This window comes from Plectropomus leopardus, chromosome 9, assembly GCF_008729295.1.
Source record: "Plectropomus leopardus isolate mb chromosome 9, YSFRI_Pleo_2.0, whole genome shotgun sequence".
In the NCBI taxonomy this organism is placed as follows: domain Eukaryota; kingdom Metazoa; phylum Chordata; class Actinopteri; order Perciformes; family Serranidae; genus Plectropomus; species Plectropomus leopardus.
The window spans coordinates 425,118-439,198 of record NC_056471.1 but is presented as its reverse complement, the minus strand read 5'-3'; the positions used below and the strand labels follow the sequence as shown (position 1 = coordinate 439,198).

The 14,081-nt window shown below is 38.9% G+C and overlaps 4 protein-coding genes across 4 annotated transcripts; 3 read left to right on the top strand and 1 right to left on the bottom strand.

Annotated features, from left to right (window-relative positions):
* Positions 1 to 317: 317 nt before the first annotated feature.
* On the bottom strand, positions 318 to 1,404 carry LOC121948400 (trace amine-associated receptor 8a-like). Its single transcript, XM_042493795.1, has 2 exons — positions 1,232 to 1,404; positions 318 to 1,143 (listed from the first exon to the last, which is right to left on the bottom strand). The coding sequence occupies exons 1-2, from the start codon at positions 1,402 to 1,404 to the stop codon at positions 318 to 320; spliced, it is 999 nt and encodes a 332-aa protein (XP_042349729.1).
* Positions 1,405 to 3,450: 2,046 nt separating this feature from the next.
* On the top strand, positions 3,451 to 4,588 carry LOC121948362 (trace amine-associated receptor 13c-like). Its single transcript, XM_042493751.1, has 2 exons — positions 3,451 to 3,623; positions 3,772 to 4,588. The coding sequence occupies exons 1-2, from the start codon at positions 3,451 to 3,453 to the stop codon at positions 4,586 to 4,588; spliced, it is 990 nt and encodes a 329-aa protein (XP_042349685.1).
* A 2,980-nt stretch (positions 4,589 to 7,568) lies between these two features.
* Positions 7,569 to 8,776, top strand: LOC121948450 (trace amine-associated receptor 13c-like). Its single transcript, XM_042493846.1, has 2 exons — positions 7,569 to 7,741; positions 7,960 to 8,776. Exons 1-2 carry the CDS (start codon positions 7,569 to 7,571, stop codon positions 8,774 to 8,776), a joined length of 990 nt encoding a protein of 329 aa, XP_042349780.1.
* A 4,562-nt stretch (positions 8,777 to 13,338) lies between these two features.
* Positions 13,339 to 14,074, top strand: LOC121947731 (trace amine-associated receptor 13c-like; the record flags this gene model as incomplete). Its single annotated transcript, XM_042492820.1, has 2 exons — positions 13,339 to 13,511; positions 13,732 to 14,074. Coding segments are annotated over exons 1-2 (516 nt in total), but the record flags the coding sequence as incomplete, so codon positions are not given.
* Between the last annotated feature and the right edge of the window lie 7 nt (positions 14,075 to 14,081).

The window sequence follows — 14,081 nt, the reverse complement described above, 5'->3', positions numbered from 1 at the left end:
TTTTCCTCACCAGTTGGTCTGTATTAAACTGCACAGTTAGTCTGTATTAAAGTGGCCAGTTTGTCTATATAAAATGTGCAGCTTGTAATAAAGTATATAGTTTGTGTGTATTAAAGAGGGCCAGTTTGTCAATATTAAAATGTGCAGCTTTTATTTAAGTATATAGTCTGTATCAAAGAGGGCCAGTTTGTCTGTGTTAAAATGTGCAGCTTGTATTAAAGTGGACAGTTTGTCTGTATTAAAGTGGAACAACTTGTCTGTTACAACTATGTGGACTCAAAAATTTCGAAAGCATTTCTTTGTATGTCACACTCCCTTTACAGTACGTTGGCCTGACTGGAGTCAGTCTTCAGTATCTGCAGTGTAACAATGAGTTTGATAGACTTTCTAAACCAGGGGTAAAACAGGGCGTAGATGAGAGGGTTCAGACAGGAGTTAAAATAGAACAGACATATTATAAAGACTGCTGATGAAGCATTAATCATGGCTTCCTGGCCTGTAAGTGTGACACAATAATATGGGCAGAGGCATATCAGAAACACGACAATAACAATCCCAAGGGTCCTGGCTGCTTTCAGCTCCGATTTCTTCGCCATTACACCCACTGAGGTGCGTGTAACCGTGAGTGAGACAGCTATAATGTGAGAGCGCATGGCTTGAGCCTGAGACACAGCCACCACAAACACTCTCATGTACAGAATAACGATGACAGTGACAGGACCGATGAAAGACAAAATGAGATCTGAAAGTCCAGCAGCATAATCAATGACCAGCACACATTGTCCAACGCAGGAGTTAAACCTGCCCACTTGCTTCAGGTTATTCTTAAAGCGCACAGTGTGAAAAACAGTGGCGCATACCCAGCATATAGAAACACAGATTTTAACCCTTTGTTGTGTGACTTTGGTGGAGTAATGCATAGGATCACATATAGCCAAATATCGATCGACTGATATGAGCACCATGGTTCCTATGGAGGCTGAGGTGATAACATAATCTGAAACATAATACACAGCACACAACACGTCACCGAAATACCAGCAGCCGTCTATGAGCATAATTTGAAGCAACATCAGGAGGCTGATGAAGAAATCTGAGACAGCCAGAGAGAGCAGGAGGAGGTTGGTGGGGGTGTGGAGCTGCCTGGAGGCATAAGAGAGCAACACACTCATTATTTGTGGCATCAGTTCCAGCAAATACAAACATCAGATACACAAAAAACATATATTACTTGTAGTGTGAGATAGAGATGATGACCAGCAGGTTAAGAGTTGCAGTGAGCAGAGAAATAAAAGACAGCAGAATGGAAATGAGCATGGCTGCAGATTGTGGACGCACGGTCTTCCTGCAAGAAGTGTTGAGGAGCTGTGGGAAGCAGAGTTCACTTCCTTCCAGCAGCTCCATCATCAGTGAAAAGAGACAAGACGCTGCTGAGCTCTGGCAGCTCTCTGACCACAGGTTTCTTTCATGCATTCATATAGGATTCATATCTCTCCTCCCTGTCCGTCCTTCGTCACCTCCTCTGGTGACAAATCTTTCAGTACCAAGCTCCTCCCTACTTTACTTTCTGCAGCAGACTTTTTCATCTGTTGTTATCATCATAAATTATGTTACATAAAAGGTTTTTTGAAACCAAAGCAAATTGGCTCAATTTCTTTCAAAAAGTATGATAAGAAGGCAATGAGCAACAAGAGAAGAAATTACCCAAAAGTTAGAAAGAAATTAGTTAAAAGTAAGATAAAATTACCTGAAAATTGATATTAAAAATATCAACCGTAAAACAAAGTTTAAAAAAAAAACCATAAAAACATATGTCATTATGATAATTATAAATATTATGTTTCCTCTAGATTTTTAAAAAAAGTAATTTTCCAAATCTACTAACTTGTGGAACATTATTATCAAGTTGCTCATTGCCTTTTCCCATGTTTCTGAAAGAAATCATGCTGCTTTGCTCCAAAGTTTAAATACTCGCCAAAGGCATCTGAAAGCAGCACAAGAAAAGTAAAGTCACTTCATGTTTCTAAAGGATAAGTACTTTCTTTAGATCATTTTCTTTTCATTTTTTAAAACTTCTTTCTCTTTTTTTGGGCTCATTTTTAGGCAATTTTCTCATAACTTTGTACTAATTTTGGGTCATTTCTTCTTAAGATGCTGGTCACCCTCTTACCAAAGACATCAAGTCAATTTGCTCAGGTTTCAAAGGGTTAAAAGGAATTTTCCATTTCCACCAGCCTGCAGAGTGATGTGAGACATTTCCATTAATCCTCAAATTGCGCAAATTGAAATTGCCAATATAAAATACACCTAATGGTAACATGCCAAAAAAATCATTGTAATTCAAGTTTTCAGTTTGTATAAGGTGTTTCTACAAAGCTATATTTCGCAAAACTGCAATGGTGCCATCGATCCAGTTCTATCCAAACCATAGAATGTAAATAAATATTGATAACGTGCCCCCACTCAACCACGCAATGCTTAAGTCAAGATGAAATATCCGGGATAGGGGCCTTGCCATCTTGAGCTGATGATGTCATTTAGAGCCGGAGTCTGTGCAGTAGTGATATCCACGGTGGGGGAGTTTGCAAGCAGCTCCATTGAATGCAAGTGCACAGATTGGCTGTCACAGCAGTCAGTCATGGCGGTAAATGTGTAATTAAATACCTCAATAAAACTGAACTGATCATAAAAACAAACAGTTGAACAAACATCAGGGTGATGAGAATTAACTTCAATGACAGAAACCATCTTTGGGAAAAAGTTATTTGGCATCTACTTTGACTTTTTAGTTTGACCTATGTCCCATTCACTAACATTGAGGGGCGGGCTTTATGAGCTATACTGCAGTCAGACACCAGGGGGCAATCCAGATTGAAAAGTTACACTTGGGGGCAGCTGTCATGTTGTCCAGTCTGTGGTCCGAGCGCATTCTCATCTGACGTCAGTTGGACAAAATGTCAGCTTTTGGTGTCATATTCGTATGCCGAAAGCACTGACAGAGCAGACATATTCAACGAGTTCAGAGTTAGAATGGGCTGCGCATTCACACGATTGGGGCATTTGGACCACCTGAAAACATAATGCCTCCAGCCTTAGCTATTGCCACTGTAGAGGCATGATAAAATGTGTGTGATTGGGGCCTTCCTTCCTTTAACTATGTATTCCTTGTATACTTCCGTTGGCCTGTCATAGAGTTGGTAGTGTTTACCACTTTTTACTCACATTGTGGGTCTAGGTATCTATAGGCAAAGAAAGAAAGTGGCTCAGTGGACAAAATAGGAGGAGGAACCCCAGTCAAAATAAAAAAAACAAAAAAAAAAACCATTGCTGTTGTAGGGCAAAGGAGATAAGGGGATGGACTGAAGAAAAGTGATAAATCACCTGGATGAAAGAGAGGTTTGGTCAGAACGCTGCAAAAGCTCAGCAGTGTCTCGTCTCTTTTCTCTGATGATGGAGCTTCTGGAAGGAAGTGAACTCTGCTTTCCACAACTCCTCAACACCTCCTGCAGGAAGCCAAAGCATCCGCTCACCGAGGCTGCACTTATTTTCAGTCTGCTGTCCTTCATCTCTCTGCTCACTGTGATTCTCAACCTGCTGGTCATCATCTCCATCTCACACTTCAAGTAGTGACATATCTTAATAATTTGTGAAAGTGATATATACACTGACATTAATGGCTTTGTGTTGACCTTTGATTTAAACACTGCTTTGATATTTTACTCTACGACAGGTTGATGCTACAAACAATTATACATGATGCTCCTCTTTCAGGCAGCTCCACAGCCCCACCAACCTCCTCCTCCTCTCTCTGGCTGTCTCAGATTTCTTCGTGGGCCTCTTCATGTTTTTTGAGATGTTCCTTACAGACGGCTGCTGGTTATTTGGTGACATCATGTGTATTCTGCATCTGTATCTATCATATATTATCACCTCATCCTCAGTAGGAACCATGGTGCTCATATCAGTCGACCGATATGTAGCCATTTGTGACCCTCTGCATTACCCGACCATAGTCACAGTGAAAGGAGTAACAGTGTGTAACTGCCTTTGTTGGTTCTGCTCTGTTTTATACAACAGTCTCATCATGAAGGATAGCTTGAAACAACCAGGCAGGTATCACTCATGTACCGGAGACTGTGTTGTTGTCATTCACTACATAGCAGGAGTTGCTGACCTTGTTTTGACCTTCCTCGGCCCCGTCACCGTCATTGTAGTTCTGTATATGAGAGTATTTGTGGTGGCTGTGTCTCAGGCTCGTGCTATGCGCTCTCATGTTGCAGCTGTCACACACAAAAAATCAGTCAAAGTAACTGCAAAAAAGTCTGAGATGAAAGCAGCCAGGACTCTCGGTATCGTCATAATCGTGTTTCTGATATGCCTTTGCCCGTTTTACTGTACCGCTCTTGCAGGCCAGGACAGCCTGTTTGGCGTCACCTCTTTCCCCATTGAGACGTGGCTGTTCTTTTTTAACTCCTGTTTAAACCCAGTGATCTATGCTTTTTGCTACCCCTGGTTTCTAAAATCTGTTAAACTCATTGTTACATTGAGAATATTTAAGCCAGACTCTTGTGATGCCAACATACTGTAGAGAGAGTATATGTAGTCATAATACCTTTTCTGAGAAGAGGGAACTTTTATTTATGGTTCTCAGTTTACAAATTTTGTTACTGTTTATACCCACAGCTCAGTATTTCTGCACTGCTGTTTATGTCTCGGATATCACACACAAACGATTATATTTGTATCTAACTCAAACTGCTCATAAAACTTTAAGTTTATTCAAGTTATAATGACTACCCTTAAATTGGATTGATTTCTTTCACAAACTTAGAAGGAGGGTGAAGAGCAGCTTCACAAGAAATGGCCCAAAAATCAGCAAGAAATTAACAAAAAGCTACAGAAAATAACCTAAAAAATAAAATTAGAGAAAGGAAAGGATAAAAAGCAAACAAAAAAAAACAAATTAAAAAAGAATTAACTCAAGAAAGTGGGATTTTTTCTGTGACATAATATTAAATATAGTATTAAGTGAATTATAAAAAGGTTTAATACTGGTAAAACGCATCTGAATGCAGCACAAGAAAACTGATGTTGATCCAGTTGTTAAAGGGATGAATGTAAAGTATGTTACTTTTATAATGGACAAGTCACAGAAATCTGCCTGCTGCTGCCCTGTTATTGGAACTCAGTCAGTGTCACTGTGTGATTTGAAAAACTCATGTTGTTCCTGAACAGTCAGAGAATTTATGTCAAATACTGAAGAAATAGGATGTACATTTACTTTTAGGTCGGTCTAACTATAATGTTTTTCTATAATCTCTTCATCAACACCATGAACAAAAACATCTTATCTCAGGCTTCATTCAACAGCCACAACATAGGCTAAAATAAACCGCAGTAAGTAACACTCTGTGTTAACCCTCCTTACTTAAATTAAAAAGCTGTATACATGCATTTAAAACCCACTTTACAGTGCAGTTGTATCAGAGGCATTAGGACATTTAGAGTGTCTGTTTCCTCTGAAACCTGGATCGACATCACTCTTCTTGTGCTGCATTCACACGCCAGTACAAGTATTCGAATCTTTGAAGCCAGAGCAAATTGATGCAACTTGTTAAGACGTGTTCCACAAACTGCAATATATTAGTAGATTTAAAAAAAAAAACTTTTTAAAAAGCTAGGGGAAAAATGTAAAAAAGTATTTCGAATTTGCATAATTATATATTTAAACACAATTAACAGAATTATTATTTTTAAGCACATTTGTTTTATTTATTTATCACTAAGTTTTAAGTATATTTCTTGCACTTTTTACATTTTTTGCTAGTTTTGGGTCATTTCTTCCTGAGTTGCTTTTTGCCTTCTTCTCATGTTTTTGAAAGAAATCAAGCCAACTTGCGTGGGCATTTAAACAATTATAAGTTCTCTTATAAAATCACATTTGAGAGTTTTACATCCTTTTTTTCTTTTACTGTAGTTATTAATTAGCTGTTGACACACCAGCCCTCACTTATGGGTGCCCACATAATGAAAAATGCATTAATAAACAATAATGACTAGGAATGTCTAAGTCAAGTTTTTTTTTTTTTGCCCCTTACTCCAGTCCAAGTCATTTAACACACAGTACAACTGCACACTGTACAAGTAAATTAAAGTTTTTTTTAAAAAATGTGTCAGTGTATAGGGCACAGACTATATATAAGTATCTCAAACAGACCCACTTAAAAAATCCTGAACCATCACTTATATGTTTTTATGTCTGCACACCAGTGATAGCTGTGGCTGAAGGCATTTTATTTTTGGGTTGTCCCTCCCAGTCTTTGAGGCAATTTGTTCAAATCTGGCACAAAAGTCCACTTAACTCAGTGATGAACTGATTAGAATTTGGTGGACAAAGGTCAAGTTCACCATGACATTGTATCTATCTTATCCTCATGAATGTGATATCTCAAAAATTCCTTGAGGCATTTTTTTGGTGCAAATTTGGCACAAACAACCATTTGGACTCAACAATGAACTGATTAGATTTTGATGGTCAAAGGTCAAGGTGAAAGAAGGAAGGTGAAGGAATTTCCTAAAATTTGGCACAAATGTCCACTTGGACTTCACAATAAAAATAAATACAAATCTGGTGGTGAAAGGCCAAAGGTCAAGGTCACTGTAAACTCACAAAACATGTTTTTGGCCATAACTCAGGAATTTATGTGGTAATTATGACAAAATTTCACAAAAATGTCTAATATGATAAAACGATGAGGTGATGACATGAGAATGTGCTCAGACAGATCCGGTGGTGTAGTTATTATACACTGCAGGAAGGCTGGATGGCACCAGGGGCATCCACATGCAACGCACACAGGTGGTGTCACTTTCGAACATGGCCCGACAGAACTGGTTGTGCATTAAAAAATACTAAAGGACAGCACCAGGTACAGTATTAATGCTGCCGGTAACAATGTAATATAAGGTGTGCAAGTGCACTTACAAGGTGGGTGGTCCCACAAACATAAGAATTTCATGCAGGAGTCTGCAGTTCACTTCCTGTGCGGATATGAGTTTTTATTTTTCTACATGTATACATGTGCCTCTTTTGCCTAAACCTAACCATAGGTGACGGTCCTCGCAGGCTTCCATGTGCTGTTGTGTAAACAAGAGGACCGTGCTGCTTCATCCCACCATGTGCATTTGTTGACATCACGATAACAACATCCCGGAGTGGAAACAGCTGACGCAGAAGGATACCTAAAATGTCATAAGTAGTGATGTCATAAGAGTTGGAATGAGAACACACTAGACACAAATGTGAGGCTAAAAATAGAATTATAAAAAAAGGGAATATTGTTCTACCAACTAATTTGAATTGTTTGTGCTTTCTTGACATGATGTAACTCTCCAAAGTGTTACAACATTGTTTGGTGCTCAGTTTGGGACTGGCTGGCCACACCTGCAGCAGGGCGAAAGGGACGATGGAGTGGAGTGGAACAAAGAGATAAATCCTCTGTAGTAAGTAAATTTTGTCATAACGCTGCCAAACTCAACAGCTTCCCTCTCATCCTTTATCTCTGATGATGGAGCCCCTGGAAGAAAGTGAACTCTGCTTTCCACACTTTCTCAACTCTTCCTGCAGGAAACCAAAGCGTCCACTCACTGAGGCTGCACTTATTTACAGTATCCTGTCCTTCATCTCTGTTTTCACTGTGACTCTCAACCTGCTGGTCATCATCTCCATCTCACACTTCAAGTAGTGACATATCTTAATCCATTTATGAAAGTGATGGATGTACAGAAATTAATGGTTCATTAAAAAAAGGAAAATATAGGTATATGGTAGATCTGGCTTTGTGTTGACCTATGATTAAAAACTGCTCTGATATTTTACTGTTGAAATTTGACTGGTTAATATTTTAATGGAGTTGCAACTGATACTAGAAATAATTATACATGATGCTCCTCTTTCAGGCAGCTCCACAGCCCCAGCAACCTCCTCCTCCTCTCTCTGGCTGTCTCAGATTTCTTCGTGGGCCTGGTGATGTTTTTTGAGATGTTCATCATAGACGGCTGCTGGTTATTCGGAGACATCATGTGTGTCCTGCATCTGTATCTATCGTACATTATTACAGCTGCATCAGTAGGAAACGTGGTGCTCATCTCAGTCGACCGATATGTAGCCATTTGTGACCCTCTGCATTACTCTGCCAGAGTCACTGTGAGAAGAGTTACAATACGAGTTTGTCTTTGTTGGGTTTGTTCTGTTTTCTACATCAGTCTCATCATAAAGGATAACTTAAAACAACCAGGCAGGTATAATTCCTGCTTGGGAGAGTGTGTGATTGTCATTAACTACATAGCAGGAGTTGTTGACCTTATTTTGACTTTTCTGGGTCCTGTCACTGTCATCATAGTTCTGTATATGAGAGTATTTGTGGTGGCTGTGTCTCAGGCTCGTGCCATGCGCTCTCATGTTGCAGCTGTAACTCTTCAAGGTTCAGAGAAAGTAACTGCTAAGAAATCTGAGATGAAAGCAGCCAGGACTCTTGGTGTGGTTGTAGTTGTGTTTCTGATATGTCTTTGCCCATATTTTTGCTCCATTCTTGCAGGCCAGAACAGCTTGTTGGGCCTTAGTTCATTCGTCTTCGAGGCCTGGCTGTTCTATTTTAACTCCTGTCTAAACCCAGTGATCTATGCTTTTTGCTACCCCTGGTTTCAAAAATCTATTAAGCTCATTGTGACATTTAAGATACTTCAGCCTGACTCCTGTGATGCCAACATATTGTAGTGGGAGAGGGTTCAGTCATTCTGAGATTTTTTTTTTCTGTGAAAAAGGAATGAAGTATTTTTTGATGCTACTGAACCTTAAGTTGGGACACATGTAAAACAAGGAGTTTGCATTTTATAAAATGTGTGCAACAAAAATCTACATGTCCTCATCTCCATTTTTTTTTTGTCATTCAATGTCATATGTGTCTTTATCAATATAATGTGCTGCCTGTCTTTAGTTTGCCTTGGACTGGTGCTCTGTTTATGGGTTTGAGTCAGAGGCTCTGTGTTGTTGAACAGTCAGAAATGTCAATCAATGTCACATACTATTTACTTTGAAGTAGGAGCCCATAATATTTTTGTCTCTCCATCAACACCATGAACAACAACACCCGAAATCAAATTGTTTTTCAGCCAACCATTATAGGTAACACTCTTCATATTAGCCCTTCTTATATAGCATTATAAGCTGTATGTACATATGTAAGAAATCATTTACAACACACTATAATGTAGCTGTATACAGATATTAGGACATGTAAGTGGCCATATATGTAATGCTGATAAATCTCCATTTTATTGTGAACTGACAGGTTTACTTAATTCCACAAGATAATAAGATATGATAAGCCTTTATTGGGCATAAAAGGGGAAATTTTGGTTTTTGCAGTAGCACAAAAAAAATATGAGAAAAAAAGGTTCTAATGTGAGTGGTCAGCAAATCTAGTATATGGCAATGATATATATATAGAATACAAATGTAGAAATGTAACAGGGTAAGAATACTCTGAAATGTAGTCATTTACTACAATGAACTTTATGTTAAATGTAAGTAAAAACAGAATACAATAATTTGCAAATCCTTTTCAACCTTTATTCAATTGAATACACAACAAAGACAAGATATTCAATGTTCAAACTGATAAACTTTATTATTTTTTTGAAAATATTCTCTCATTTTGAATTTGATGCCTGCAACACATTCTATAAAAGCTGGGACAGGGGCATGTTTACCACTGTGTTACATCACCTTTCCTTTTAACAACACTCAATAAGCGTTTGGGGACTGAGGACACTAATCGTTGAGGTTTTGTAGGTGGAATGGCAGCATGTGTTGCTCCAAAACCTGTATGTACCTTTCAGCATTAATGGTGCCTTTACAGATGTGCAAGTTACCCATGCCATGGGCACTAACACATCACAGATGCTGGCTTTTGAACTTTGTGCTGATAAAAGTCTGGATGGTCCTTTTCCTCTTTGGCCCGGAGGACATGACGTCCATGATTTCCAAAGACAATTTGAAATGTGGACTCGTCAGACCACAGCACACTTTTCCACTTTGCGTCAGTTGATCTCAGATAAACTTGGGCCCAGAGAAGCCGGTGGCGTTTCTAGGTGTTGTTTATAATGGGTTTCGCTTTGCATGATCAAGTTTTAACTTGCATTTGTAGATGTTGCGATGAACTGTGTTAACTGATAATGGTTTTTCCGAAGTGTTCCTGAGCCCACATGGTAATATCCTTTACAGAATGATGTTGGTTTTTAATGCAGTGATCCTGAGGGATCAAAGGTTACGGGCATTCAATGTTGGTTTTCGGCCTTGCCACTTACTTGCAGAGATTTCTCCAGATTCTCTGAATCTTTTTATGTTATTATGGACTGTAGACGATGAAATCCCTAAATTCTTTGCGATTGTACGTTGAGGAACGTTGTTCTTAAACTGTTGGACTATTTGCCCACAAACGGGTAACCGGTAACCGGCTGATTAGCTGGTTACACCAACCAATAACTGTTAACCCTTTTGGGTCCGGGGGGAATAAATTACCTGCGGGAGCTCCCCTAGGTCTCTTAGGACTCCGGGTCAGGAGCAGGTACGAGCTGTTGCATGCTGTGTTGCAACGAGCGCCATTGTTACGTTAGGTGTGTCTAATGTGCAGAGGGTACGTGGTTTGAGGATTACGAGCACGGAGTAATGTTGTTGTGAGGTCGCGAACAGCTGAGGTAACTTAATTGTTTGTTACTTTTATCATTACTGTTGTGTGATGTTTGTTATTTATTGGTGACTAATACGCTATGTTTTCGTTACAGTTGGCCACTGTTGCCTTGTCTTTTTACCTGCCTTTTGTTGTTGTTTTTTCCTTTTTTTGTTAGCTTTACATCCAGAGTTTTGTTTTTGGTTAGAAATACAACAGTTTTAACTAAAAAGACTCTGCTCAGGAACAGTTTGAAGGACTCCTGTCCAGGCTGTATAGGAGGCCGTGGCTGTGGTTGCATGGATTATTTGGTCAGGCCTTGTCTTGTGATTTTATTTTTCATTAGATGTGCCTTCTGTTTTTCATTAGATGTGTTGTGTGCTGCTATTTTTGTTTTTAGGTTTGACCTGATAATCCTGCTATGTAAGTAGTGGTGTTCCTTTCCACCTCATGTGACCTCCAGCTGTTTTGCACATTTCCAGTCATTATTAAATTAAATTAATAAAGATCATTGTTTTAAAAACTATTTTTTAATGGGAATAAAAAAAAAGAAAAAGATCGTATTTATATTTTTCTAAACATATGCCTTTGTATTCATTTGTGGTTCTACCTGTGTTTTTTTTAAATGTTGAAGGGTCAGGTATTAGATATATTAACATTCTTTGGGTGAGAGTCCCAAGGTGGCGTTGTTGGCTTGTTTTACTAACACCAGAAGTCCCTCATGGGTCCTAACTTGGCTACATTTGCAAAAATAAAAAAAACAATAAAGTTTATCACTTTGAACATTAAACATCTTGTCTTTGTAGTGCATTCAACTGAATATAGGTTGAAAAGGATTCGCAAATCATTGTATTCTGTTTTTATTTACGTTTCACACAATGTCCCAACTTCATTGGAATTGGGGTTTGTAAATACAAATTACAATAGCGTACAATTAGACAATACTGATAGGTAAAAAAAGAAGTCTGATCATTTTACCCTGAATTATTTAGCCACATAAAAATATTATTTAAAAAAACACACACAAAGTGTGCAAGCTTGTGGCGTCCCCATTTTCCTTTTACACACACTAATGAAACTCATCACACCTGACTTGGCGGTAAAACGAAGATCACCCAAAACTGGGTGAGATTAGGATTAATGGTCTGTGCTGTCAAAGGAACAAAGGGTCAACCACTGCCATAGATGAATTAAATAAGCCCTTAAACATATCCAGTTACACTCCTCCCTCCCCTGGCTTAACTATGGTGCGTCAACCCGTTGCTTACAAACCACAAACAGCTCTTTGTCTGCATATATGTAATTCCTCTTTTCCTTTTTTCAATTTGTTTTCATACAAATTTAATTCATACCAAAACACTGGGAAAAATTCATTTGGCGTGTACTTTGAGTTTTTCCTTTGGCATATGTCCCATTCACCATCATGAAGGGGCGGGCTTTAGGCATCCAGGCACCAGGGAACCATCCAGATGTTACACTTTGGGCAAACTGTCGAACTGTCATGATGTCGTTTTTTTTTGTTTTTTTTTAACAGTCTATGGTCCAAACAGGGCACGTGTAGGCTTACCTATGTGTCCTAAAAGAGTGCATGTAGCTCTTTGTCCCAACAGGGCAGATGTTGGTGTGTATCCCAAATAGGTGCATGTAGCATGTCTCCCAAGAGAGAAGGGAGTAATATGTCTCAACAGGATGCATTTAGGCCTTGCTATGTGTCCCAACATTGTGACTGTAGCTATGTGTCCCATCAGCATGCATGTAGACCTGACTATGTGTCCCAACAGGGCATAGGTAGCTATGTGTCCCACAAGTTATGCCACATTTTCTTTACTGCTTCTTAGTTAAACAAATCTTTAGGCTTTCGATGGATACAAAGAAAAAAAATCTGTGTTTAAATGTGATTGGCAACATGAGGTTATGTTTATTTATAAAACCTATGACACATACAGGCCTGTAAATATATAAGTATATGTCTGACATATTTATGTAGGCTGGACATATGTATATGTCAATACATGAAATTGTTGCTATTTTAACAGGTTTTATGTATAGTTTGTACATGATTTACATATGTTTTTACTTCATATTACTTACTGAAATTCAATAGACGTACAACTTTCACATTTCTGTATGGCAAAGACTAGCCCAAATGGTAGCTGAGGAATCAACATATCAAACAGAGATGATTGAACTGTCAGAGGACAGACTGAAATCCAGCTGAAGGAAGGAAACTGTGCTGACACAGAAGTAACTTGAAGCTTGTAGCTGAATTCAGTCTGATCATTTTTGGGTTAAAACTTTTCCTCTCTCTCTCTCTCTCTCTCTCTCTCTCTCTCTCTATATATATATATATACTCCTCTGAGTCTTAGTCAAAATATGAAGTTCCTAACTGTTTGCCTGTACTTTGTTGACATGATGTAACTCTCAAGTGTTCAAACTATTGTTTGATGCTCAGTGACTGGCTGGTCACAACTGGCCACACCTGTACTGAGGTAACAGGGAGGATGGGATGAAGTGGTGTAAAGTGATAAATCAGCTGCAGATGGAGAGGTTTGGTCACAAATCTGTCAGAGCTCAGCAGCATCTCCTCTCATCTCTTCTTTTCTGATAATGGAGCCCCTGGAAGAAAGTGAACTCTGCTTTCCACAACTCCTCAACTCTTCCTGCAGGAAGCCAAAGCGTCCACTCACTGAGGCTGTGCTTATTTTCAGTCTGCTGTCCTTCATCTCTGTTTTCACTGTGACTCTCAACCTGCTGGTCATCATCTCCATCTCACACTTCAAGTAGTGACATATCTGAATCCATTTATGAAAGATGATAGATGTACAGATATTTATTGTTCATGCATAAGCAGATAGGAAAATGTCAGATTGGTATGTGCTTATCTATATTTCATACTGCTGTTAAAGTTTATAAATGTATTATAATATTAGTTGCTAAATATTACAATAGAATTGCAATTAGTAGAGCAACTAACAATAATACATGATGCTCCTCTTTCAGGCAGCTCCACAGCCCCACCAACCTCCTCCTCCTCTCTCTGGCTGTCTCAGATTTCTTTGTCGGCCTGAACATGATCTTTGCAATGTTCATCACTGATGGCTGCTGGTTATTTGGAGACATCATGTGTGTCCTGCATCTGTATCTATCGTACATTATTACAGCTGCATCAGTAGGAAACATGGTGCTCATATCAGTCGACCGATATGTAGCCATTTGTGACCCTCTGCATTACTCTGCCAGAGTCACTGTGAGAAGAGTTACAATCTGTATTTGTCTTTGTTGGGTTTGTTCTGTTTTCTACATCAGTCTCATCATGAAGGATAACTTGAAACAGCCAGGCAGGTATAATT